The 27,959-nt window shown below is 43.3% G+C and overlaps 1 protein-coding gene across 6 annotated transcripts; it reads left to right on the top strand.

The window, feature by feature from the left end:
- Positions 1 to 183: 183 nt before the first annotated feature.
- On the top strand, positions 184 to 27,881 carry LOC123997062 (SH2 domain-containing adapter protein F-like). 6 transcript variants are annotated; one of them, XM_046301037.1, is made up of 8 exons: positions 184 to 253; positions 501 to 1,003; positions 3,456 to 3,837; positions 6,209 to 6,359; positions 8,420 to 8,650; positions 22,125 to 22,296; positions 23,869 to 23,988; positions 26,898 to 27,881. In XM_046301037.1, exons 3-8 carry the CDS (start codon positions 3,502 to 3,504, stop codon positions 27,082 to 27,084), a joined length of 1,197 nt encoding a protein of 398 aa, XP_046156993.1. In that variant the 5' UTR covers positions 184 to 253; positions 501 to 1,003; positions 3,456 to 3,501; the 3' UTR covers positions 27,085 to 27,881. The 6 variants fall into 6 exon arrangements, 5 of the variants coding, with proteins under 5 accessions (XP_046156993.1, XP_046156995.1, XP_046156992.1 ...); XM_046301039.1 differs by having other exon boundaries at positions 501 to 1,021; XR_006832081.1 differs by lacking the exons at positions 184 to 253; positions 501 to 1,003 and adding an exon at positions 2,026 to 2,557 and having other exon boundaries at positions 23,869 to 24,265; positions 26,898 to 27,033.
- The last annotated feature ends 78 nt before the right edge of the window (positions 27,882 to 27,959 follow it).

Here is a 27,959-nt window from a genome sequence, read left to right as displayed (position 1 = left end):
GTCACAGAGTGTATTGCCGCATATCCCAAATTGTAACACAGTAACGTATTAGGTTAAATGTTGCAGTTTTGGATGACTTCGGGACTTGGAAACATTATTTGATACATTATAGCCAATCACTAAGACCAAAGCAAAAAGACGTAGCCAATGATGATAATTGGGGGGTGGGATTTAAGATCAGCCCGGAAGTACAGTAGTGCAGTAGGACGAGATGGAGAAGAAAGTAAACAGCGTTGCCTTAAAAGTTGAAAAGGTACAAAGCACTTTAAACGAAATTTGGCTTGTACAGAGAGCTGGGTAGGTTAGCTTACATGATAGTAGATATTAATGTTTTCTTTTAGAACATCACATTTTAGCTGAACATGGCAATTATAATACTACAAATACCCTACACTAATTTACTTACATATTAAATATATATATATAATTGAAACTACTGGACATTCTGTGTATAACCCTCCAAAGCAAACGGAATTATCCCTGAAATATGTTCTTTACAGGAGGATGGACGAGACAATGGCTACGTTTACACAGGCAGTCGAAATCGGACCTTTTTTTCCACAAATTGGTATTTTGACCAATCGCATCCGAAGCACCATGGCAACGTGCTATATTTTACAGCGAAGGCCAACAAATAAACACAACATTGTTTCACCTTCTTTAACAAAAGACTCATAAACAGAAACCGACAATAGGCTACAGCTTGCTTCACAGTTTCTCCACTAACGATGTACTGTATCTCGACAACGTTGAGTGCATGGGGGGTATGTACCCAGCCTAGTACAGTACTTTCCACAAAAAGTTTTGGTCGATAAGACCAATTAGTGAAAAAGAGATCGGGCTGCCGGTGTGAACACAGCGTATGTGGATTGCCCCATAACAGAGACCTGAATGGTGGAGAGCAGATCACTTTAGCCTGTCTCTAGGATCTCTGGTGTAGCTGGAGCGGGAGAGACTCAACCCCAGGATCAGCACAGACAAACCATAACAGCCAAACAGTCAGGTCAGTCCCCTGCAACAGGTATCACATCATATTTAATCAGATAGTTTATTGAACCGGTGTTTGTCATGAGAATTAGGGAAACAGACTGTACTTTATGCAGTTCTTTCAAATCACCAAGAGATGGCGACACTTGCCAAGCATTACATTTACTATGCTCTACTGGCCTTCATTAATGATTGTGTAAAAGTATTTCCACACAAATGGGTTTTCATTACATTTGATTTAATTTGAGTCCTTGGTGGAAAACCTCGGCATGTTGTTTACTCAAACAACATTGTATGAGTAAATGTGATGTAGTGTCCTCCTCTCTTTGCAGGGGCCAGAGGGTACTGTCTTTCCTTCTTTTCTTGCTAAACTTCACTGTTTTGTTCCCCACTGTCTCTCCTGCCAGGCATACCAGCCTGGAAGAAGGACTTTGGAGAGTGTGAGAGCAGTGGTGGGCGGGGGGAGTTGTGGCAATGGCAGTGAAGGCTGCTGCTCAGCTATGACATCATCCTCTCTTTCTCCCGGGGAGATAGTGAGATCATGGCTGTCATGAGGCATTTATGGTGTCTTAACCGGCCCAGATAACAATATCACCCACTGGATTGTTGAAATTCAATTAGCTTCTTAACAACTCTGTGGTCCGGACAAAAAAGGACATCTGTGGACGTATGAAGCCCACTTCCCCATATAAAAATGTGCTATCTTTTGAACAGAAAGGATATTTACTATTATGTAGATTGTGTTTATTTGCTGATTTTGCTTCACCATGCTTTTCCTGAAAGGTATGGCAGGCAGGCACCGCACATCTATTTGCTTGCTCAAAATGTGTTTGTCAGATTGGTAACAGTTTGTGGGTGTAAGTGTTAATTATTGTGCAGAGGAAATTCTTTTTTCTCTCCTACCAATTTACCAAACTCATTTACATAATTTTGAATGGCATAGCCTAATTTGCTATTAAGGCAGGCAAATCAGCAAGAGAGTGCTGGGATGAGGACAAATTGAGAGGGGTGGAGGAAACATTGCAATTATACAAAACTTGTATTCTCTTTTCATGCGTTTGGAATCGTTTTGTTGTTTAATGAGAACAAGCATTTCAATGATTTGGTCAAGTATCTGAATGCCTGAGTATTTTAAACCCGATTTTCATTTAATTTGTAGGGCTACTACATATAATTTTTTAGATGCAGCCTACTTAATTTTCCATAAGCAATTACTCTTATGTTATGGGACTGGTCTATGCAGAGTTATTCAATGAAAAATCGGCTGACTGTAAAAGAGAGAATCCATTGTGAATCATGGAATGAACCCCTCCCCTTTAATTGCGTGGTTTCTCCCTGATTTCTATAGGTTTCTTTCGTAGTTGCTCTCACTTGCGATCAGTCGTTTCCCAGCGGAACTTTGCTGTTATTCTCCAGCCTCGCACGCAGGCTGTCACACTGGAGCGAAATGATTGTTCTTTCCATATTTACGTTCATGGACAAAAGCTATTATTAACATAGGACTACTTTCTACGATCAAAATGAAGAAAAGTGGAATAAAACGCTCGCATACTGAGTGGTAGGACTGAAGGTGTGTCTCAGCGCAATGCACTTTCAGTATAAAAACTGGAATTTAGTGAAAAGCTTATTTTAAAAGTTGCAGAATTTACGTGGAAGTAGAATTACAGATTTAAGTGCTTAAATTGTAGCTTGTTTCAATGTTATCATCATAGTCGATGGTGAAATAATGAACATATCAAAGAGGACAAGAGCAAAGGAAAACATGATTACAATGGGATGTTTTGGACCAATATGTTTTTAGCATATAAAGACTTTGATATGGTTTAATTGTATTTAATGCGTGTTAAACTGTTACCTGTACTGTTGCTTTTATGTTAGTTGTAAAATATAAGTGTGATGTAACATATTACTTATCTTTGTTGATTGCCTTCTGTTTTGAAGTTTGACACAGGTCAGGAAACTGTTTTGCTTGTTCTTATCCATGACTTGCAGTTGTTCCTAGTGGATTCAGTATCTGTTAATTAAATCAGACTTTATTACTGGGTTTACAATTTAATTGCTGTTCTCAGGCAAAGTCTGCTATAAAGACTGCTTTATTGTTTCTCTGAGCATTAGTAGTAATTAGTAGTTCCTACTGATTAGTAGTAATTAAAGTCCAGCTGTCACTGAGGCTAGGGTTTGTTTTTTTCTTATATTTGTTCTGGCTGTTGCACAGTGGCCCCTGGACCAGTGGGAGAAGTGTCCATGTGCAAACAGAGATGATTATTGTAGGATTTCAGGTTATCCTAGTAGTCCTACATTTTGAATGAATGATGACATTATGTTCAAGTGTTTTACTTCACTTCAGAACAGGACACACAATGTTAATCCATCCACTGTCTGTTGTCTATTGAGTCTGAGGTTTAGAATCAGGTCACTAAAAGGAAAGCAAGTAGTTTAACTAGAATCCTAACATTTTCTCTTCACAGAAACCTGTCTTTCAACCCATCAAGTACCCGAGGGAGCAGAGGTCAAATGGCAAAGTGGCTCAAAGACTATTTGAGTTTTGGGAGCAGGAGGATGCCTCCTCAGCCACCCAAACCAGACTACACAGAGAGTGAGATACTGAAAGCCTATCGGGCTCAGAAGAAACTAGACTTTGAGGACCCATACGAGGACTCTGAGAACCGGGCCAGAAACGAGTCTGGGTCCTCAGACTCCTCCTACCCTGCCTTTGGTTCTCCTCTGAAGTCCGCCAGCCTGGATATGAAGGTTGTATCTCCCAAACATCGCCTCATCAAGATGGACTCTCAGGACCTGGGGCGAACTAAGATCTTACTGAGTGCCGTCTCCCTAGAAGATCAAGAGCCTGTAAGTCATTTCCTGTTCCACGTTAACAATCATTACCATTAAAAATACCTCTCTGCTTATTGATTAAGCCCATATGCAAGTGACTGGTAATGTGAGTCAGAAGTATGCAATGTTTCAATACATCATGCCATGTTTGAAGTGGCCCATAAATTGGCCGGCCTGGATGACTAATGGAAGGAAGCGTTATTGATGGGATGGATGGCTCGTTGAGTGGGGTGTCACAGTCCCCTGAGTTTATGTCCAGACATAAATAATAAATGGTGTTTGGTTTAGCAAGCAGAGAGAGTTCCCCATGTGAACACATGGTGAGGAAAGCCATACAGGCCTTAGGCTGCTATAGTACCGTATGCCACACTTGTGCTGCCATCAGGCACATAGACCCACCCTGGATGAGTACAGTATGTGTTGGCAGGAGAACACACAGGCACAGCTGCAAGGGTCAGGGATGCTCAGAGTTTCATAGAGGGAGAGAGACAGAGAGTAAGATAGTATTTGCCTATAGAGGCAGGGAATGCACATTGATTCAGTTAACAAATCAGCGCACACATTATCACTAAGGTAATGCATTAAATTCCACAGCTGCATTAAAATCGATCTCTTATTCTCATTTGAAAAGCCTCAAGTGCACAGCTCCTGAAGTGCATTGAAGGTCTAAGGGAAGGTAGAGTTGATACAGACACTCTGCGTAGGTGCTCTGGCTGCCCTCATTAATGTCTGTGTGGAATTCTGGTGTGTGAGAACATCCATCCCCTCATGAACATTGCAATTTCAATCCTGGGCTTTTGATAAGAGCAATTCCACGGTAACAATGATGTTAAAACGCAGTCTTTTCACTTAAAAATGTATGACAAACAAAACCAATGATTGCAAAGGTAAACAAACCACAACTCTATGTACAAGGACTACTTTTAACAATTAACGCAGAATTTTTTTACAAAAACACATTTACTTGAAGAACAGTACAGATGAAAAGTTTGGTAACAGAATGACGGTTTGTGCTCTTAGTGTATAGTGCATTTGGGAAAAGGGTTCAGACTACTTGAGTTATTAAACATTTTGTTACGTTACAGCCTTATTCTAAAATAGATTGATAAGGAAAAAATATATATTTAATCTACACACAACACATTATGACAAAGCAAAATACATTTTTTTAAACAATTTTTCAAATGTACATAAACTGAAATATCATATTTGTATAAGTATTCAGACCCTTTACTCAGTATTTAGTTGAAGCACCTTTGGCAGTGATTACAGCCTTAAGTCTTCTTGGGTATGACGCTACAAGCTTGGCACACCTGTATTTGGGGAGTTTCTCCCATTTCTTCTCTGCAGATCCTCTCAAGCTCTGTCAGGTTGGAAGGGGAGCGTCGCTGCACAGCAATTTTCAGGTCTCTCCAGAGATGTTCGATCGGGTTCACGTCCGGGCTCTGGTTGGACCTCTCAAGGACATTCAGAGACTTGTCCCGAAGCCCTTCCTGCATTATCTTGACTGTGTGCTTAGGGTCGTTGTCCTGTTGGAAGTTGAACCTTCACCCCAGTCTGAGGTCCTGAGCGCTCTGGAGCAGATTATCATCAATGATCTCTCTGTACTTTGCCCCGTTCATCTTTCCCTCGATCCCGACTAGTCTCCCAGTCCCTGCCGCTGAAAAACCGGTTTCATCCAGAAGCTTGGAATTCAGGCCAATGAGTTCACTCTTGGTTTCATCAGACCAGACAATCTTGTTTCTCATGGTCTGAGATTCTCTACTGTAGGTGGCTTTTGGCAAACTCCAAGCGGGCTGTCATGTGCCTTTTACTGATTGGCTTCTGTCTGGCCACTTTACCATAAAGGCCTGACGGGTGGAGTGCTGCGGAGATGGTGGTCCTTCTGGAAGGTTCTCCCATCTCCACAGAAAAACTCTGGAGCTCTGTCAGAGTGACCATCGGGTTCGTGGTCACCTCCCTTTTTTCCCGGATTGCTCAGTTTGGCTGAGTGGACATCTCTTGGAAGTGTCTGGGTGGTTCCATTTAAGAATGATGGAGGCCACTGTGTTCTTGTGGACCTCAAATGCTGCAGATTTTTATTTCAACCTTCCCAGATCTGTGCCTCGACACAATCCTGTCTCGGAGCTCTACAGACAATTCCTTCGACCTCATGGCTTGGTTTTTGCTCTGGGTCTAAATACGTATGTAAACAAGGATTTGTCATTATGGATTTGTCATTCCGGGGTATTGTGTGCAGATTGATGAGGAAAACAATTTATTAAATACATTTTTCGAATATGGCTGTAACGTAACAAAATTTGGAAAAAGTCAAGGTGTCTGAATGCAGTGTATGAGTGATACATTGTAATGTATTGTGTCTTAATGAGTGTCTGTTATACCCCAGGTGGTTCCGTCAGCCCCAGCAGTAAGAGATGCAGATTATTCTGATCCATTTGATGCTCACACAAACCCCCGGCCAGAGTCTGATCTGGGACCTGTGCACTGCGAGAACAACGGCTACATGGAGCCTTACGAGGCCCAACGCGTCATCACAGGTGAGTCTGTTACTAGGCTTTGGTTTTTGGATGAACCAAGTATTTCTTTGTCACAGGACAGGTAGGCTAATCACAATTGACAGAATATATTCTCTCCATGGCGTTCTTGTTCATATATCTGTCTTCTAGCCTGTTACCGGATCTGTTTGTGGTTTAGCCAACTCCTCTGACTTTGGTTATCATGCCTTCGATAGGAGAGTTGGCTAGAGCCTAGCGTAAAACAGATCTGCCGACGAGGCCACGACACCCTCCGCTGCAGGAGCGAGACTTTTCCCCTGTCAGATTGTCCTCTGTCTGACTCACAGCCTTACAAATGTCTCTCGCGCTCATCCTTTCCCTCACGCTCATCCTCCATCCCTAGGTTCAGATCTGTCGTTTCTCATGTTGCCTTTCTGTAGTAACAACTCTTGTTTCCTCAGCCACTGTCTGTCAGACCCATGCAGTGAAGCGTCTCTCACTAGAGTGGTGGAGGGATTCTCCCCTAGTTGCCCTCGGGACTCTGGGTAGCTTTTTAATCCATCTGAGAGTCAGTGTGTGTTTGACTGTTGTCTTTGCTGGCTTCATTCAAGTCAGAAGCAGTTCATAGTCACAGGATTAGGACAAAGGGGCTCTTAGTCTTTCAGCTTGGTAAATACACAATGGAGCCTAAGCCAGTGAGCCAGTCAACCCAGGACTGAGTTACTGTGGTATGTCAGTGGGCGCTCCATTAAACACATGGTGGAAGAGGGAAAGCCAGGTGTGACACTGAATATCGCTCTGATTCTCAAGTAGAACAGCTATTATACCCCCCCAGAGACAGATTATCAACTGATGTGTGTTTTTGGCAGATGTCGTCCCCAAGGTATCTTAAATGTGGTTCTGTCACGTTTTTGAAAGTTCAGTTGGGGAGAATAAAGGCAGAACTCAGTTTCTATTCTCTGTCACCCGCCGGTCTGACATACATTTGCATACCGTAATAGATTCCTGATTCCCTTCAAGATACGTTCTCTCAATTCTCTCTCCCTTCATGTTCCCATCCATTTCTCATTCCCACCCTGCCTATTTTCATCTGCCTCCCCTAATCTCTTCCATCTCCTCTCTATTCCCTGACATTCCATGCTCCCTGCACAGGTACAGCAGCATGCCACAACACCAAGCCTGCCTCTGTCTCAGTGATTTAACATCAAACCAACCCAGCCCTCCCCTCCATTCCTCACCACCTCCCACCTCAGGGTCTGTCCCCAGGGCCGCCTCTGTCGCCATGGAGACGGCAGGAGCGCCCAATAGCAGTCTTTAGTCTGAAGGTTAAAGTTAGCCTGTTCTGCTTTTCACCAGCCAACCCTTCCATTTAAGATCCAGCACTCTTTCCCTCTCACATCACTGCACCTCCATAGATAGGCTGATGGTGGAGACAAAAGATTCTTCCACTTTCCTTCCATCCAATATTGCCTGTTTTTTGAAGCTTTGGGCTTCACAGCCCACATGGCAGTTGTTTCAGAAGTCTGTCTTCATGTGTTTTTGTTATTTCAATCATCTATGGCCTCTCAGCTCAAAATCACACATAGCTCTCTGAAGGTTGACGGTGTTGGGAAAGATTTTTATAGAACATGCTACATGCTGAGAATTCTGATAAAAATGCAAATGAGACTGGCTGTTGTGAGATGCAGCAACTAGATTGCTGCTGTAACTGTGAAGAGAAGTGCTGTTCTTCTGCTACACGGCTCCGGGTCTAGCCCAGAGTTTAGTTAAGCCTCTCCATATGACGCGTTGAGCCTTCAGCAAGCTGTGCAAACATAATTTGTTTCCCATCCTCAAATTCAACTCATGTTGTTTTTGCTCAACAGGCTTTTCATATAATTTGCTGTGACAGATGCAATTGACCTCCTGTTGTAGAAATCTTGTGTTTTCTAACCATAATAACAGTTTGTTTTCTGTTTCTGTGTTCTAAATTATTAACTGCTGGTTCATAAATCCTTCATGTCTGACTTTGAAATGTGTGTGTGTTCTCTCTTTGAAAAACAAATGGAATAGTCGCACACTATTCATTGAAATTAGTCAAATGTTTGTGTTCTCTCTAACAGAGTTGCAGCACGGTCCCGGAGTGGGTCGGACACAAGGCGAGGTGCAGCTCTACGACACCCCCTATGAGAATGAGCGGGGGCGGGGGCGGCCGCTAGGGGTGGGGCTGGGGTACAGCAACCCCCTGGAGGAAGGCAGGGAGAGCCGGTTGCCGCAGGATGACGAGCGGCCAGCAGACGAGTACGACCAGCCATGGGAGTGGAAAAAAGAGAACATCTCTAAAGCCTTCGCAGGTATTGACCTACTTAAACATTTGTATCTTTTTATTTATTTAACCTTTATTTAACGAGGCAAGTCAGAACAAATCCTTATTTACAATGACGGCCTACCCCGGCCAAACCCTCCCTTAACCCAGACGATGCTGGACTAATTGTGCGACACCCTATGGGACTCCCAATCACGGCCGGTTGTGATACAGCCCTAGATCGAACCAGGGTCTGTAGTGATGCCTCTAGCACAGAGATGTAGTGCCTTAAAATGCTGCACCACTTGGGAGCGCTGACTGACCTCAGTCCCATCCTCAGCAACCTGAGTAGCTATCTCACACTGTCACTATTGCACTCATTAGGGTTCCACTGTTCAGTACATGTATTATTATTATTTTTCTCAAGTTCTATTTTTAGAACACGAGCAAGGCCTGCACAGGATTTTTTTTCCCTCACATGTTTTCCACACACTTATTTCCCGAGCCCTTATCACATTAAAGACGCACCTATTTTATTGCAAAAAAACCTGATTTAATATGACATATTTTTCCAAATTAAAAAAGTTGCCCGTGCGAAGTGATACGCACCCATCTTGCGTGTCTGGAGCTGTTCTTTTCAAAGAGTGATAATTTGAAACGGGGCTTAATTTTGGCTTTTTAAAAGACCATTTTTTTCAGGGTTACATACCAAAATCTGTCGTCTTTTCGATATAGACCTACAGACGTTTAATTTAGTTTATTCTGCCTGTTCTTTGGAATTTTTTTAAATGGATGAACGATTCCACATTGTGCATGGTGATGAATTACGGCACGGCATCAGTTTGGTAAGTAGGCCGAGGCATAATGATTCTGATGAAAATATGCTCTTTGTCTTTTAACCTGTTTTTGCACATTTTCAGTGTGGAACCTCTCTATGTTTAGGGGGGTTATGGCTTAGGCTAACCAATTCTAAATGGCACCAGCAGTTCACAAAGCAGTTCACAAAGTAGCCTAAGCAGAAAATAGACTGGATATAATTATTCCCAAACTGCAGCTCATTTTTAGAACACATATTTCCCTACTTCAATCAACCAGTCTATGTTTTATTTATGACTAAAACTGTCGTAATTTGGCAAGGAATGTGTCTTGTGTATCCTATCAGTTAGACCTTTTTTTACGCCCAACGTTCCTCCGTTTTTATAGGCATTTATTTCTGTAAGCCTAACGGGAGCTTGTGTGCCAACTCGGCATGCGTGTGTAGAGGGAGCGTTTGGAATGAAATTGAGTGAGGGAAAGGGAATTTAGGGAGAAGAACTGGGTGATGCTTGCCTTGTGTATTTGAGGGGCAAAAACCAAAACATGTACAAATGGAAAACTAGAGTCAAAGCAAATTGACATTGTCTTCAAGACAAAAATGTACCCCCCCCCCGGACATGCCACAAAGCATATTTTAGAGAATTTCATTTAAAAAAAATCTCTGGTTGAAGCTAGCTTTGAAGTCTGTTTGAGTACTCGTCCCTAACACTCACAACCACCATCTTTCACTTTCTATTCTCACGCTACTAAACATACACCTTGAATGACCACTTCCACACTCTGTCCATTGCACACACACACACACATTGAATGACCACTTCCACACTCTGTCCATTGCACAAACACACACCTTGAATGACCACTTCCACACTCTGTCCATTGCACAAACACACACCTTGAATGACCACTTCCACACTCTGTCCATTGCACACACACACACACACACATTGAATGACCACTTCCACACTCTGTCCATTGCACACACACACACATTGAATGTCCACTTCCACACTCTGTCCATTGCACACACACACACATTGAATGACCACTTCCACACTCTGTCCATTGCACACACACACACACATTGAATGACCACTTCCACACTCTGTCCATTGCACACACACACACACATTGAATGACCACTTCCACACTGTCCATTGCACACACACACACATTGAATGTCCACTTCCACACTCTGTCCATTGCACACACACACACATTGAATGACCACTTCCACACTCTGTCCATTGCACACACACACACATTGAATGACCACTTCCACACTCTGTCCATTGCACACACACACACACATTGAATGACCACTTCCACACTCTGTCCATTGCACACACACACACATTGAATGACCACTTCCACACTCTGTCCATTGCACACACACACACATTGAATGACCACTTCCACACTCTGTCCATTGCACACACACACACATTGAATGACTACTTCCACACTCTGTCCATTGCACACACACACACATTGAATGACCACTTCCACACTCTGTCCATTGCACACACACACACATTGAATGACCACTTCCACACTCTGTCCATTGCACACACACACACACATTGAATGATCACATTCATGACTACTTGCCAATTGAACACGAGACTGGATGATAAGGGTGACTTTGTTGTGTGTGTTAATGAATTTGCTATCTGTATCCGACACTTAAGCTGAGTATAAAAACATTAAGAACACCTGCGTTATCCATGATATAGACTGACCAGGTGATTTCAGGTGAAAGCTATGATCCCTTATTGATGTCACTTGTTAAATCCATTTCAATCAGTGTAGATGAAGGGGAGGAGACAGGTTAAAGAAGGATTTTCAAACCTTGAGACATTTGAGACTTGGATTGTGTATGTGTGCCTTTGAAAGGGGTATTACATTTACATTTAAGTCATTTAGCAGACGCTCTTATCCAGAGCGACTTACAAATTGGTGCATTCACCTTATGGTAGTAGATGCCAGGCGCACCCATTTGTGTTTTGAACTACCAACGCTGCTGGGTTCTACAGCCCTTAGACTGTAGAGGGGGTCTACTAAGCTATATGGAATTGTTTTAAGAAGATCATACCAAGGATAATTTAGCTATTTGATTTGTAGTTTTAAGACTCCTTGAAGAATCAAAAAATATACTTATTTAAAAAAAATGATATATATTGGCCTTCCTGCTATTAGCCCATACAAATGCATTGAATAACATATTCATTAAAAAAACATAAAAAAATCCAAAGGAAGTTTGTTATGAAGTGTACAGTGGGGCAAAAAAGTATTTAGTCAGCCACCAATTATGCAAGTTCTCCCACTTAAAAAGATGAGGCCTGTAATTTTCATAATAAGTACACTTCAACAACTGCAGACGAAATGAGAAAAAATTTCAGAAAATCACATTGTATCACATTTTATGTATTTATTTGCAAATTATGGTGGAAAATAAGTATTTGGTTACCTACAAACAAGCAAGATTTATGGCTCTCACAGACCTCTCACAGACCAGTACTTCTTTAAGAGGCTCCTCTGTCCTCCACTCGTTACCTGTATTAATGGCACCTGTTTGAACTTGGTATCAGTATAAAAGACACCTGTCCACAACCTCAAACAGTCACACTCCAAACTCCACTATGGCCAAGACCAAAGAGCTGTCAAAGGACGCCAGAAACAAAATTATAGACCTGCATCAGGCTGGGAAGACTGAATCTGCAATAGGTAAGCAGCTTGGTTTAAAGAAATCAACTGTGGGAGCAATTATTAGGAAATGGAAGACCTACAAGACCACTGATAATCTCCCTATATCTGGGGCTCCACGCAAGATCTCACCCCGTGGGGTCAAAATGATCACAAGAACGGTGAGCAAAATTCCCAGAACCACACTAGGGGACCTAGTGAATGACCTGCAGAGAGCTGGGACCAAAGTAACAAAGCCTACCATTAGTAACACACTACGCCGCCAGGGACTCCAATCCTGCAGTGCCAGATGTGTCCCCCTGCTTAAGCCAGTACATGTCCAGGTCCGTCTGAAGTTTGCTAGAGAGCATTTGGATGATCCAGAAGAAGATTGGGAGAATGTCATATGGTCAGATGAAACCAAAATATCACTTTTTGGTAAAAACTCAACTCGTCATGTTTGGAGGACAAAGAAGGTTGAGTTGCATCCAAAGAACACCATACCTACTGTGAAGCATGGGGGTGGAAACATCATGCTTTGGGGCTGTTTTTCTGCAAAGGGACCAGGACGACTGATCCGTGTAAAGGAAAGAATGAATGAGACCATGTATCGTGAGATTTTGACTCAAAACCTCCTTCCATCAGCAAGGGCATTGAAGATGAAACGTAGCTGGGTCTTTCAGCATGACAATGATCCCAAACACACCGCCCGGGCAACGAAAGAGTGGCTTTGTAAGAAGCATTTCAAGGTCCAGATCTCAACCCCATAGAAAATCTTTGGAGGGAGTTAAAGGTCCGTGTTGCCCAGCAAAAGCCCCAAAACATCACTGCTCTAGAGGAGATCTGCATGGAGGAATGGGCCAAAATACCAGCAACAGTGTGAAACTTTGAAGACTTACAGAAAACGTTTGACCTCTGTCATTGCCAACAAAGGGTATATAACAAAGTATTGAGATAAACATTTGTTATTGACCAAATACTTATCTTCCACCATAATTTGCAAATAAATTCATTAAAAATCCTACAATGTGATTTTCTGGATTTTTTCATAGTTGAAGTGTACCTATGATAAATTACATGGCCTCTCATCTTTAAGTGGGTGAACCTGCACAATTGGTGGCTCACTAAATACTTTTTTGCCCCACTGTACATATAAGACGAGTAATGCAAGATATGTAAACATATGTCCTATATCTGAGAGATATAAGAAGGATCATGAAACACACACACATATGTGTATATGTAAATGTGATATTTTATATATATATATAATATATATATATATATATATATATACACTTATTTTTTTACATGTATATAACTCCACAATGACAAAGCAAAAACAGGGTTTTAGACAGTTATTTTTTATATAAATTTGAAAAAATAGTATTCAGACCCTTTACTCAGTACTTCGTTGAAGCACCTTTGGATGCAATTACAGCCTCGATTCTTCTTTGGTATGACGCTACAAGTTTGGCACACCTGTATTTTGGGAGTTTCTCCCATTCTTCTCTCCCATTCTCTCAAGCTCTGTCAGGTTAGAAGGGGAACGTCGCTGCACAGCTATTTCCAGGTTTCTCCAAAGATGTTCGATTGGGTTCAAGTCTGACTGTGGCCACTCAAGGACATTCAGAGATTTGTCCTGAAGCCATTCCTGCATTGTCTTGGCATTCCTGCATTGTCTTGGCATTCCTGCATTGTGTGCTTCGGGTCGTTGTCTCGCTGGTCAGTCAGGTCCTGAGCGCTCTGGAGCAGATTTTCATCAAGGATCTCTCTGTACTTTGCTGAGTTAATCTTTTGATCCAGACTAGTCTCCCAGTCCCTGACGCTGAAAAACATCCCCGCAGCATGATGCTGTCACCATCATGCTTCACCATATGAATGGTGCCAGGTTTCCCCGAGATGTGACGTTTGGCATTCAGGCCAAAGAGTTCAGTCTTGGTTTCATCAGACCAGAGAATCTTGTCCTTTAGGTGCTTTTTTGCAAACTAAAAGGTTGTCGTGCCTTTTACTGGGGAGCTTCCGTCTGGCAATTCTACCATAAAGGCCTGATTGGTGGAGGGCTGCAGAGATGGTTGTCCTTCTGGAAGGTTCTCCCATCTCCATAGGAGAACTTTGGAGCTCTTTCAGAGTGACAATCGGGCTCTTGGTCATGTCCTTGACCAAGGCCCTTCTTCCACAATTGCTCCGTTTTGGCCTGGCGGTCAGTTCTCGGATGAGTCTTGGTGGTTCCAAATATCTTCCATTTCAAGAATGATGGAGACCACTGTGTTCTTGGGGACCTTCAATGCTTCCTTGACACAATCCTGTCTCAGAGCTCTATGGACAATTCCTTCGACCTCAGGCTTGGTTTTTGCTCTGACATTCACTGTCAACTGAGGGACCTTATATAGACAGGTGTGTGCCTTTCCAAATCATGTCCAATCAATTGAATATGCCACAGGTGGACTCGAAGTTGTAGAAACATCTCAAGGATGATTAATGGAAACAGGATGCACCTGAGCTCAATAGCAAAGGGTCTGAATACTTACGTAAATAAATAAGGCAATACATTTGCTAACATTTCTAAACCAGTTTTTTGCATTGTCATTATGGGGTATTGTGTGTAGATTGAGGGGGAAAAAACATTTAATACATTTTAAGAATATGGCTGTAACATCACGAAGTGGGGAAAGCGTCTGAATAATTTCTGAATGCACTACACTTCATTAAAAAAAACTGTTACAGGGGGACCTTTTTAGATGAGGCCTGTGGGCATCCTAGAGCAAAATGAGTGTAGCCAAACTGTTCGGATGCTACACACAGTTTGCAGATTGGCTGTACCGACTTCAAGCGAGTCAAGGTGATTGTGGTTGTCACAGAGAACACCATCGTTTTCGTGAATCTCATCTTTCCATAGAGGGAGTCCTACCTTGTAGGCCAAACCATTTGGACGCTATAGACGATTTTGTGAGAAGACTGATTTTCGAGATGTCTCATGATCTGACAAACACTGCTCTATATCTGTCACCTTTCACCGCAGATGCGGAAGTGCGACATCAGCGGATGTGATGGATTGAGATGCATCCGATGCCAAAAAATGGCTCATATCTCTAGATTAAACTGACAGATTTCTATGGGGATTTTTTTAATGCTAATTAGATTTCACTGGGCCGCGGAAATCGACTAGTTTTTAAAGAAGAATTGTATGTGTGCCATTCAGATGGTGAATGGGCAAGACAAAATACTTACCATTAAGTGCCTTTGAGTGGGGTATGGTAGTAGTTGTGTTAGTAAGTGTCAAGAACTGCATTGTTGCTGGGTTTTTTCACACTCAACAGTTTCCTGTGTGTATCAAGACTGGCCCACCACCAAAAGGACATCCAGCCAACTTGACACAAAGACGGGAAGCATTGGAGTCAACAAGGGGCAGGATCCCTGTGGAATGCTCAGTGTACATCATAAACAATACAAGTTTTTTTAAATATTGTGAGGCCCTGTCTCAATTTCTGGTGTGTGTGATTGACAGACTGGACGGTGGGCAGTAGATCAGTTACGATACGGCAGGGCAAGCCTACTTAATTGAGCTGCATTTCAGTCAGCAGGTCAAAGTGACAGGATAATAAATCAACACGCTTGCTTTCACTCCTCTTTTTCATGCATTCGCTCTCCCTTCCTCCCCCTCTTCTCAGTTAATTACATGCTCGCGTGTGCATGACTGATCCAGTTCTAATAAGCAGGTGGTCAGCAGAACTGCTACAGCAACACACGACACCGACACAAAGACACAGAACATGTTCAAATCACATTACTTCGCAGGCATTAAATGGACACCGTAGCGTTGACTGAGAGGATTACTTCCATCGGGTGAGCGACCCTCTCAGAAAATTTAAGGGATAAAACCCAGATCTCTTGGACAGGATCTATTACAACACCAATAAGAAATGGTACCAGATGGGGGGAGAAACTTTCACTCATGATTTCCTGGCACCTGTTTTTCTACCTGCAGTCAGTTAGCTGCCAGCACCCCGGCCTGTGTGAACAGATTGGTTGGAGGGGAAAACAGAAACACTACAGTATGTTCCATTCTCACTTTTAATCCATATTCCCAGTCAGATGGCCGGGCATTACTAGGCAGGGTTGGTATGGCAGCACTGAGCGTTAGTTGAAGAGCTGTAGAGCGAGAGAGGGGGGACGTCCAAGGTTATGGCAGATTTGATGCGAGCTCAGTGCGGATGTTTGTGGAAACCAGCGACTCAGAGGGCAGGGGACAGAAGATGATGAATGACATTGGCTGTGGAGGAGCAGGGAGGGGGTGAGGGTCGAGGCCATTGTGACAGGGAGCAATCAGTCACGCGTGGCGCTGACACCTTCGCCTTCACTGCGGCCTCTCCTCCCACAGCGGTGACAGGACTGTCCCTGCAGTCCTCCCTCCCTGCCGAGGTGACACAACGCCTGATAACCTATGATCTGCCAGCAGTGCCTCAGCTCTCACCTCATCACCACACGCACTGATTATCAACAGTTACCACAGTCAGGAGAAATATTCCCTTACATTTTTTTCGGCACTGAGCAAATTTCAGGTCTAATAATGTAGGCCTACCAGAGTGGCCTACCATCAAAAACAATGGAGAAAATGCATCCCATTACATTTTAACATGGAAATGGATGTTCTATCATTCAGCCTACAATAGCAGCCAATGTGTTGTTCAATGTAGCCCTACATTCCATGAGACTTTTGAAAAGAACATGCAGGGCTTGACATTAACTTGTTTATCCACTTGTCCTTCAAACAAGGTGACTGAAAATGTTGTTGTTTTGATGCAAGAAGCATTTTATACTAAATTAAAATGCATTATTATTCCCATAACATTATTACAGAGAATTAGATACATTGCTACCCTCTGCCTATTGGGTACTTAGCTTATTCAAGCCTCTCTCAAAATACAACACTGCCCCTTTAAGACAAAAAAAGCTGTTTATCCGACTCACTTTTGAAAGAAAGAAATGTACACGTTTTGTGCTCTTATAGGAAGCAATCACTCTCCCATTGCTGACTACAACTGATCTATAAGTGGGCTATTATGAACACGTGCACACTTGGCTACATTCAGCTCTTGCTTGGATCTCAAAACAAGCGCATCTACTCGTACTGTAAACACGGTCCAGTTTAAAGTGAATAGCACAGATCCATATATAGCAATGGTCTATTTGCATAAAGGTCTACTGCAGCTCTGATTGATTGGTTATGCTGCACTGTTCTGCCTACAACAACATATTTTTCATAGTTATTTCTGCATACTTAGTCTTGCATAGTTAGGTATGTTTTGGTATGTTGCATTGAAAGTGTATAATATTGCATTGATTCGATCAATTCCCACAGTAAAGGGAAATGTTGATAGTGTTAACTTTCTACAGTTTTTCCCCTTAGTTAAGTTCACTCTAGTGTTTCTCTGTGCGTGCTGATATTTCTTCTGCATGGCAGTCCTGGGGAGCTGCACTCCTGCGAACAAGCGCAGCTTAAAGGGAACATTGGTCAGGAGTGAGAGCAGGATGCTCATTAATAAAGGAAAAGCACATTTAGAGGTGGCTTTTTGGATAGTTCCATATTACATGCACAATTATGATAATCAGGAAGTAAAATGCTGTGCATATCCTCTTTTAGAGTCGGATGTACAGTATTCAGGTGGAGATCAGTGTCTGGGTGTGAGTTGGTAGTCAATTACGTGACACCAGCAGTGTGAGCGAGCCTGCTGCTGGCAGACAGACATGCCTCAGTCCAGTAGGTTTTAATTAGAACACTACAAACCTGTCACTAGCACCTAGCTCCCCCCTATTACAACCATCATTAATTCCTGTGAATGTTTTAACATTCAACAGTGAGGGTTGCATAGATAGCCCTGCAGCCATGCAACACCAATTAGTGAGCTAATTTAATGGACACTCATTACTCCACACAGAATGCCCTGTCTAATGAGTAGATGAATGGTGTTCGGTACACAGCATATTTGATGTACAGTATGTGCTTTTAGTATCTGATCTCTGATATCTGGTTTCCCTCCACAAGTAGCAGGCCTTAAAGGTCTCTCACACAATATTTTGCAGATACGGAATGTTGGATTGGTTTTCCAGGTGTGAATGTACTGTAGACTGGCGTCTACAAAGACACATTTGTGTGCATGTGTGCGTGCGACGCAGCAATCATGAGATTTCCGTCACCTTGGCCGGCGTGTCCCTGGTCTGTTAGCTCACTCTAAGCTGGCCCTGGGGTTCCCAACTGGCTTCTCCATCAATTTACAGGATGTGTCGTGTAGACATTCTTCCAACCCTCGCGCTCTCTCGCTCCATGTGAAGCTTTACTGATGTTAATGAAAAGACATCCTTCACCATCCAGACTCGTTCCCTCAAGTGAGTTGGATGGGAGGCAGAGTGAGATGGGGAGGGGGGAGAGAAGTAGTGAATGGATAGATAATGCACCACTTAGTGGGGGAGAGAGGGAGGTGTGTGTGCGCAGGAACCAACAGAATATACAGTCCCAGAAAAATTGAGGCCAAGAAGAGAAATCCGAAAGGGAGGACTAGTAGAAAGCCATTGGTTTGAGCTGAATAAGAAAATGGCAGTTCTGTCCATGAAAATGGATTTCAAATGCCATGTCATATTCCTATTTTATATGCCTTAGTGTTTATTCATGGCTAGGGGTGTTAATTATCTGTCATTAGTAGGAAGAAGTTGCGCCTGGCAGAAAGCCTTTTGTTGGCAGAGAGAACATGGGGAGCTGGGCTTGTTACAAAGCAGATGTCTTAATACTTGTGTTTTAATGATGAAATACAGCAGGATTTATCCAATGCTCCTGTCACTTGATTCCAGGATTAGTTCGTTTGATAAAAAATAAAATGGCTTTTTATATTTACTCAGATTATGAGCTCTGAGGTTGTAGTGCCATGTCTTCCATACTGAAAGAGTAAAATTGATTGAAAACTTGTTTTATACTGAAATGCCTTTTTCTTGGTTCAACCAGTGGACCCACTTCAGTGTGAGGTTGTCTTTTGTGTCTGCTGAGTGGTTTGTACAGGTTTTCAAATATATTATTGAATATTCTGTTCTGAAATGTCAATCTGCCTGCTAGTTCTCTCCCCTCACTCTCTCTCTCTCTCTGAACATGATGTTGTCAGAATGTAAATATATCACAAGAAAGACCTTCGGGCAAATGGCCTCCAACCTGTGTGATAGATCCACAGCTTCCCATTAGTAGTAAATGGAGCCCAGATGTTCCCTCTGTTTGAGTGACAGCTCTGTGTGCACCCGGCCAGCAGAAGGTCACGTCCTGCCCTTTGTCACAGTGATGAGTGCTGACATGTGTAGGAGGAGGTAAAGGTGATGTCATGAGGGGATTATAAAGGGGCCATTTAGGGTAAATGTTACACTGCAGGCAGGATGTCGCACTGGAACACGGATGCCCCAAATAGCCTCCAGACATTTATACTGGACACTTGTGTGCTACAAATAGCAGCAACTGTGGAATCATAGAATTTGAACAGAATGCACACCCACTCGTACTGTGAGTGCAACTGGTTTCTAATTACATGGTGTACTCTATGTCCTTGGTATTGCATACACTCTGGAACTCCCCCTAAACAGGGCAGGAATTCTGTTTTGAAATGTTCTCATTTAACTGTGACAAGCAAAGCTTAACTCTAACTGCAATCCCTTTTCAAAACAATGTATGATTCTCTTCACTGAGTTCATTCCCTCATTCCTTTCATTCTAGTCCTCCCTCACTGTTGTTCTCTCTGAGCTGGTCACACTTTAATGATGGCTTCTGCAGGGCTGGGAGGGCTCTCCAGATGGGGCCATTGTCCTGCATCATGCGCCAATAGTTCACAGAGAGCCAGAGAAAGTGGCGGAGTGTGTTTTCCCTGCTCAATAATGATCTAGTGAGTGAGAGAGAGGGAGGGATGAGAGTGAGGGATGTATGTACAGCATCACTGGGGTCTCTCCTAATGCCCTGTTCAGCTGCCCTTTTATGTCACACACCCAGGGGGTCTTTGATTTTGTCCGATCATCAAGATGTCAGCCCCCCTTCATTTGTTTAGTAATTCACTGTGTGGTGTGTAGCACAGCTGTGGCGGATTCTGTGTGCGTGCGCCATTGAGACTGCAGTAATGGGTTACGTGGTTACTGGCCACGGATTGTAATGAGCTATTTTGTTCCGCTCCTGCCTCATTTGTGTGCCCTGTCCTCACCATCCTAGACACACAGTCCACATCATTATCAATCTGACACACAGCATCTACTTGGCTACCTTCACTCTTTCTCCTGTCAGACTTCTTACCTCTCCTCCATATTTCATCCATCTCCGTATTCATTCTACTTCCCCTCCTATCCATCGATTCTTTTTTTTTTTTTATCTGTCTCTCCTCTGCACCTGGCTCCCTGTAGAGATGTCAGAGCTGCCTGAGCTACCCTGCCCCCCTCCAGTGAGGCAGCAGATGGAGGAGGAGCTCCTGATAGGACAACACCTTCTCACTCCCCAACCTGTTCCCTGACCCACCAGCCTGAACCCCCAGTGTCCTGCATCTGCCCTGCCTGCTTTTTGTATGATGTTAACATACAGTACCAGTCAAAAGTTTGGACACACCTACTCATTCCAGGGTTTTTCTTTGTTTTTACTATTGTTCTACATTGTATAATAATAGTGACGATGTCAACTGTGAAATAACACACATGAAATCATGTAGTAACCAATAAAGTGTTAAACAAATTCTTCAAAGTAGCCTCCCATTGCCTTGATGACAGCTTGGCTCTTCTTAATGCGTTTGTGCTAATCAGTTGTGTTGTGACAAGGTAGGGGTGGTATACAGAAGATGGGCCACGTCAATGTTATGGCAAGAACAGCTCAAACAAGCAAAGAGAAACAACTGTCCATCATTACTTTAAGACATGAAGGTCAGTCAATGCGGAAAACTTTTCAAGTGCAGTCCCAAAAACTATGATGAAACTGGCTCTCATGAGGACCGCAGCAGGAAAGGAAGACCCAGAGTTACCTCTGCTGCAGAGGATTCATTCATTAGAGTTAACTGCACCTCAGAATGCAGCATGGAGGAGGTGTGATGATGTGGGGGTGTGTTGCTGGTGACACTTGAGTGATTTATTTAGAATTCAAGGCACACTTAAGCAGCATGGCTACCACAGCATTCTGCAGCGATTTGAGATGGTTTATGATGAGTTGGACCGCAGTGAAGGAAAAGCAGCCATATGTGGAAACTCCTTCAAGACTGTTGGAAAAACATTCCAGGTGAAGCTGGTTGAGAGAATGCCAAGAGTGTGCAAAGCTGTCATCAAGGCAAAGGGTGGCTACTTTGAAGAATCTGAAATATTTACATTTGTTTAACACTTTTGGTTACTACATGATTCCGTATGTGTTCATAGTATTGATGCCTTCACTATTATTCTACAATGTAGAAATAGCCAAATTAAAGAAAAACCCTTGACTGGTACTGTACATCAATGGGTCACAACCTAACAACCCAACAATAGGTTTGGCAACAAGTGGCTATTAAAGGCCCCTTTTGTAACACACCATAATAGGTCTAGTAAGCCAGATACTGGTGGTAGCACACAGCAATGGGTCTCATAACATTGGGTCATGATGGTATTTTGCCTGTTGCCACACAGCACTGACTCTCCCTCTACATCGCACTGCAGCCCCTCAGGGTCCGCTTCCGCCACAACCCAGAAGCCCCCTGTGCTATGTGGTCCTCTCATGCCTCCTTTCATTAGGTCACCCTGCAGATATCCCCTGGAGCAGCTCCTAGTCCCAGCCAACCAATGGATGATGATGTTGCACCCAGTCAGATCTGTGCTACCAGCTCTCCTCTCCACTGTGTACCCCTTCAGCAGAAACAGTCTGTTCTCTGTGCTATGGCATGCCCAACCCTTTTTCCATCTGCACCAACAACAGTATCTACACTGTTTTCCCAGGCCTGGCTTGAGGTTTCCCTTTTTAATGAGATACTCTGTCTGACTCACTTTCTTTTTTTCAGTGCAGTTTGATGGTGCTGAGTGGGAACGGTCCTCGTCCCCCACCGAGCGCCTGCGTCCACCCAGGTCCAGTCCCCTGGCAGGAGGGAGCATGAAGTTCCGGATGCCCTGCTCTGACCCTCACAACATGATGGGGGAGAGAGTAGACCCCACCCTGCCCCTGGAGAAACAAGTGTACGTATTGTACTCTTTTCCTTTGTAATGACATTTTATTGTTTACTTTGATATCTCTTGTTTGGGTTGGGTGTTATTGCTTCATCTACACAGTAATACTGAAAGCATCACAGTAGAATATAAAGGTGGTTTTGTTTTATACATGTATATCATTAGAATAAACTATGTTTCGATATACAATAAATGAATGAACAAACTCTACTAATCAATCATATATTTGTACACTAGGCCATGGTACATGAAGTGAGAGGGTAGTACATTACTCTCCCAGGTGGTCTTTTAAGGGTTGTTATAGGATCCACTGGAGAGCCCTACTCATGTTTGAGTGAGTGTGGTCTGGTCTCAGTCCGACCCCTGTGCCATCTGCCAGAGTTAGTAAACAGTGACTAAAGGAGACCATGCTTGTTTAAAGTGAGAAGAAACATGGTTATAACACACTATATGACACATTTGCACCTACAGAAACACATTTCAACTATAGTGGCAATCAAATATTTGCACGTCACTTTATTTTCACATCTGTGTACTGTAAGTCACAAAAGAAAATCCCTTAATTTACCACTAATATTTGACATTGCACAGTACTCCAGGTGCCTAATTTATCAACCATGTGTACATTTCTTACTCAATTTTGGCGTAGCTGGGGATTCTAGGATTTGCGCGCATCACAACTTATTGGAATGTATTAAACGGTCATACGCAACATATCCACATTTATTCAAATGGATAAATCAGAGCCATATTGTATACACCCCTGCCTGGAAAACGTCCTCCATTCACCTTTATGGTAACGTAAACACTCTCATTTGCTGTATGATTTGGAAATATTGCAACTGGGCCATGTCTGTTTCTAAAGGAAAGCACAATGGTAAATTGGAACACATTTCTGTAGAGGTGTGGGCTAATGTTTTCATCTTTTGCTGTTACTTTTTCAAAAAAAAAATGTGTGTCGCTTATAGCGAATACCAACACTTGCTGCGTATTTTATTTAAAAAAAAGTAAAAGTAAGTACTATAAACCACACTATGCAAAATACAAATTGTTGTTCAGTGTTTTGTGTGTCAATTGACTGTTTCTATTTCCTGTCTTGGTATAGGCTCTGAGATTAAGTGGGCTATGATGTTGTGCTCCTTGGCTATTGAATGAGCGATGAATAAGTAGTAGCCTAATATTTTTTTGTGTAGCGTGGAATTAACCAGTTATGTCAGTAAATATGATTATGATTTCAGACCATATTATAAGACTCATAGAAACATATTAGGCTGCATGCTGCTCTGCGAACTCCTTACCGACGGCAAACGCATCTGTTATCTAATTAGCCTACGTTTTAGTGCTTTTGTTAGCCTTCAATAAACATCCAATTCTGTGCCTCAAACACCTCCATTTCCCCCAAAATAACTGTTTGCTTGTAATACAATTCTTTAACCCGAAGTTGTGCGTACGCATGGTCTGAGATTTGCATGGAGATACGCACACTTTCCTGTCAATTTCAAATTGGATAAATATCAACCTTTTGATAAATGAGGCCCCATGTCTTTTTCCCTCCCTCCGTTCATGTTGTGTATCTGTCAGGTGGTACCACGGGGCACTGTCGCGGTCAGAGGCAGAGTCTCTGTTGACCCTGTGTAAGGAGTGTAGCTACCTGGTGAGGAACAGCCAGACCAGCCTCAACGACTACTCTCTCTCACTACGGTATAAAGCTCAACATATTCACACCATTTACATCTGAACAGCAACATCAAATCATTGTGCACTTAAATACAGTTTGGTATGAGTCAAACAGTCCAATAAGTACAGTAGGTTAGAATATTTATTGAATCATCCTCCGATTTAACTACTCTGACTTGATTGTCTCCTGAGTGGCGCAGTGGTCTAGAGGCGTCACTACAGACCCTGGTTCGATCCCGGGCTGTATCACAACCGGCCACGATCGGGAGCGTCGTCCGGGTTAGGGGAAGGTTTGGCAGGGGTAGGCCGTCATTGTAAAATAGGAATTTGTTCTTAACTGACTTGTGTAGTTAAATAACGGCAAGTATACTGTGTACTGCATACTTGCAGCCACCTTCCCTACTGAGCTTATATCTCACTGTATGTAGGCCCCCATCTGTCTCTCTTAACCTCCTCTGTTTTCTCTCTCCTCCCTCAACCCATTGAAGATCATTGGCACACTGATTTTCTTCTCAATAGTCCTTCACGCCGCATAATAGTGCTTATATGGCCAAATCTCTTCTCTCTAATTACTAGCTTGATCCTTAAATCCCCTTCTCCATCACTCTCCCCCTTTTTTCTCCCTCCCTCACTCTCATTCCCCCTCTCTTCCCCCAGCACTTCTCTCTCTGAGTGGTAATCAGGCAGATACAGCACACTGCAGCTCTCACATCAGCCGCTTTCCAATCACTAATGAATATGAATCACCTTCTGTGGGCCACACACAGGCACGCCTGAGTGCACGCACGCACACCACATTAGAGGTTCTCATTTTCAGCCTCACAGACATCACACGGATACAATGTCACTCAAACACACACAAACACACACCCGCCGATGTTAACAGCTCAAATAGACAGGCTGACATGTGAAACGACAAAGCTACAGTATGTGGCCCTCGTCTCACAATAGGAGGTCCAGGGGTCTGAAAGAAGCAGTGGGTTGATCTTTAGACTGGCGGGTGCTTTGTGTCTCTAAATTGTTGTGAGGGAGACATGCCAGAGGTAGTTGGAGATGGAATCAAAGCGATAGAGAACCAGTAGAGTGAGTCGGCATGGAAACAGACTGACACACAGCCCAGCATCACACCAATATGGATGAGGCAAATACAAAGACAAATCATGTCTCTTCAAGAGGGATTTTTCTCTAACAGCTTGTCAGGGATCTGTGATTTAATTTGAAACACAGACTATATATAATAAAGTGTGTGGACACCCCTTCAAATGAGTGGATTTGGCTATTTCGGCCACACCCGTTGCTGACAGGTTCACAAAGCCATGCAATCTCCATAGACAGAAATTGGCAGTAGAATGGCCTTACTGAAGTGCTCAGTGACTTTCAACGTAGCACTGTCATAGGATGCCACCTTTCCAACAAGTCAGTACGTCAAATTTCTGCCCTGCTAGAGCTGCCCCGGGGGAACTGAAGTGCTGTTATTGTGAAGTGGAAACGTCTAGGAGCGGCTCAGCCGCGAAGTGATAGGCCACACAAGCTCACAGAATGGGACCACTGAGTGCTGTAGTGCGTAAAAATAGTCTGTTCTTGGTAGCAACACCACCGAGTTCCAAACTGACTCTGGAAGAAATGTCAGCACAAGAACTGTTTGCTGGGAGCTTCATGAAATAGGTTTCCAGGGCCGAGCAGCTGCACACAAGTCTAAGATCACCATGTGCAATGCCAAGCGTCGGCTGGAGTGGTGTAAAGCTTGGCGCCATTGGACTCTGGAGCAGGGGAAACACGTTCTCTGGAGTAATGAATCACGCTTCACTATCTGGCAGTCCAACGGACACATCTGGGTTTGGCGGATGCTAGGAGGACGCTACCTGCACGAATGCATAAGGGCCAACTGTAAAGGTTGGTGGAGGAGGAATAATGGTCTGGGGTTGTTTTTCATGGTTCGGGTTACGCCCCTTAGTTCCAGTGAAGGGAAATCTTAATGCTACATTATACAATGACATTCTAGACGATTCTGTGCTTCCACCTTTGTGGCAACAGTTTGGGGAAGGCCTTTTCCTGTTTCAGCATGACAATGCCCCCGTGCACAAAGTGAGGTCCATACGGAAATGGTTTGTCGAGATTGGTGTGGAAGAACTTGACTGGCCTGCACAGAGCCCTGACCTCAACCCCATCAAACACCTTTGGGATGAGTTGGAACACGAGCCAGGCCTCATCGCCCAACATCAGTGCCCTTCTTCACTAATGCTCTTGTGGCTGAATGGAAGCAAGTTCCTGCAACAATGTTCCAACAACTAGTTGAAAGCCTTCCCAGAAGAGTGGAGGCTGCTATGGCAGCAAATGGGGGACCAACTCAATATTAATGCACATGATTTTGGAATGAGATGTTCAACAAACAGGTGTCCACTTATTTTGGGTCATGTAGTGTACCTTTCAATCCTGATGGGTGATGTGCTCCAAAGAACACAAAAAACAAGCCATAGCTAATTAGCAATGTAGTGATGCTGGTTCTGTTTGTTGTTATTGCATTGTGTAGAACAACAGATTTCCCTAGTCTTCCATTGTTGATTTTGCAAACTAATGATGACCAATTAGGGCCAATTGTCTTTCCCTCTGCTTCTATAATTAGACATACATCATGATGGCAGCTAGCTCTTAAAGGGGAGGTGCAGCGCTGCTCTACTGCTAGTTCTGTATTGCTTGCTTCCTCTCCGTCGCTCTCTCTCTCATCATCTTTGTCTTGTCTCTCACAAGCCATTACTAATTTATACTGTATAATTCCCCCATTCCCTCTCTTCTTACTAGTCCAACATTATGATATGTTGTTAAATCTGGGTAAGAAATACCTCGTAAAATGCCAGAAATAAGTAGGCTGTATATGTCACTTCCAGTGTGTCATCATGTGGTCCATGACTCTGCCTTTCGGCCTTCTCTCTCAGGAGCTGCCAAGGTTTCATGCACATAAAGTTCAGCCAGTGTAAGGATGGGAAGTACGTCCTGGGGCAGAACAGCCTGCCATTCAACACCATCCCAGAGGTCATCCACTTCTACACCACACACAAGCTACCAATCAGAGGAGCCGAACACCTGTCTCTGCTCTTCCCTGTGCTCGTACAGACCCTCTGATTTGCTGGGACAATGGTCCTGGAATCCTAGGTCACATTGTGATTGGACATTGACTTTAGATTGTGTAAATTCCTTTAATATTCTAGTCAGTCAGGCCATCTGTGCTCTCGTTGGACTAGACTATTTTGTTGAGGATTCAGCATCCGCTGGCTTGTCAGTACCTTCACAGACCTTCTCGTTTCTGTTGTGCCAAATCTCTGTGATCTGGGAACAGATTCATATGAAACGCAATACCTGGACTGTACCAACACCTTCTCTCTGTAGCCTACCTGGGATGCTATCTGGACTGACTGTTGCAGAATGAGCTTCTCACTGAGCTAGTGCTGCTGCCTGTACTGCTCCATTGGTTGACAGTCTGAGGGGAAACGTGGTTCTACTCACACAAACCTTTGTTGATTTGATTCTCTCTGTACTGTTAAGTAAACCTATTTGTCAATGCTTTATGTTGACGAACTGGTGTCAACCCGCGTCACTTACTGTATGGCTGTTGTAGCAGCAGCTGTGTCTGATTGTACTCCTGTTGCCGTGTGGTTGTCATATGATCTGTTTGTCTGGACACTGTCACTGACTGGTTGCAGTGCTCTGTAGTTGACCAGAACAATTTTCAATGGCGAGACAAAGGTTTAAACCGCCATATAAATGGCCATATCAGTGGTAATGGGTGTTATGGTTGAATGATTATTCTTATTATCTGGGTCGTCATAATCAATGGCATTGTTGTCGTCTCTGATTGTAATTATGGATAAGACGTTTTCTCATTTACCTGCTGTGTTCAACAATAAACAGTTTCTTAAAGAGCCGTGTCTGCTTTGTGCATCATGTGGAACGACGAGCATCACAGTGTCTGATTATGTAGATAAGACTGAGGACTAATC

The sequence above is a fragment of the Oncorhynchus gorbuscha genome, linkage group LG15 (genome assembly GCF_021184085.1).
Source record: "Oncorhynchus gorbuscha isolate QuinsamMale2020 ecotype Even-year linkage group LG15, OgorEven_v1.0, whole genome shotgun sequence".
Classification (NCBI taxonomy): domain Eukaryota; kingdom Metazoa; phylum Chordata; class Actinopteri; order Salmoniformes; family Salmonidae; genus Oncorhynchus; species Oncorhynchus gorbuscha.
Note: the sequence above shows the minus strand (reverse complement) of the source record. Positions and strands in the feature narration are given on the sequence as shown.

Excerpts from the sequence above, each read along its gene's own strand:
- LOC123997062 (XM_046301037.1), top strand. The coding sequence starts at position 3,502 with ATGGCAAAGTGGCTCAAAGACTATTTGAGTTTTGGGAGCAGGAGGATG. Across the intron at positions 3,838-6,208 it reads CCCTAGAAGATCAAGAGCCT|GTGGTTCCGTCAGCCCCAGC; the intron begins GTAAGTCATTTC and ends GTTATACCCCAG. Across the intron at positions 23,989-26,897 it reads GACTACTCTCTCTCACTACG|GAGCTGCCAAGGTTTCATGC; the intron begins GTATAAAGCTCA and ends CTTCTCTCTCAG.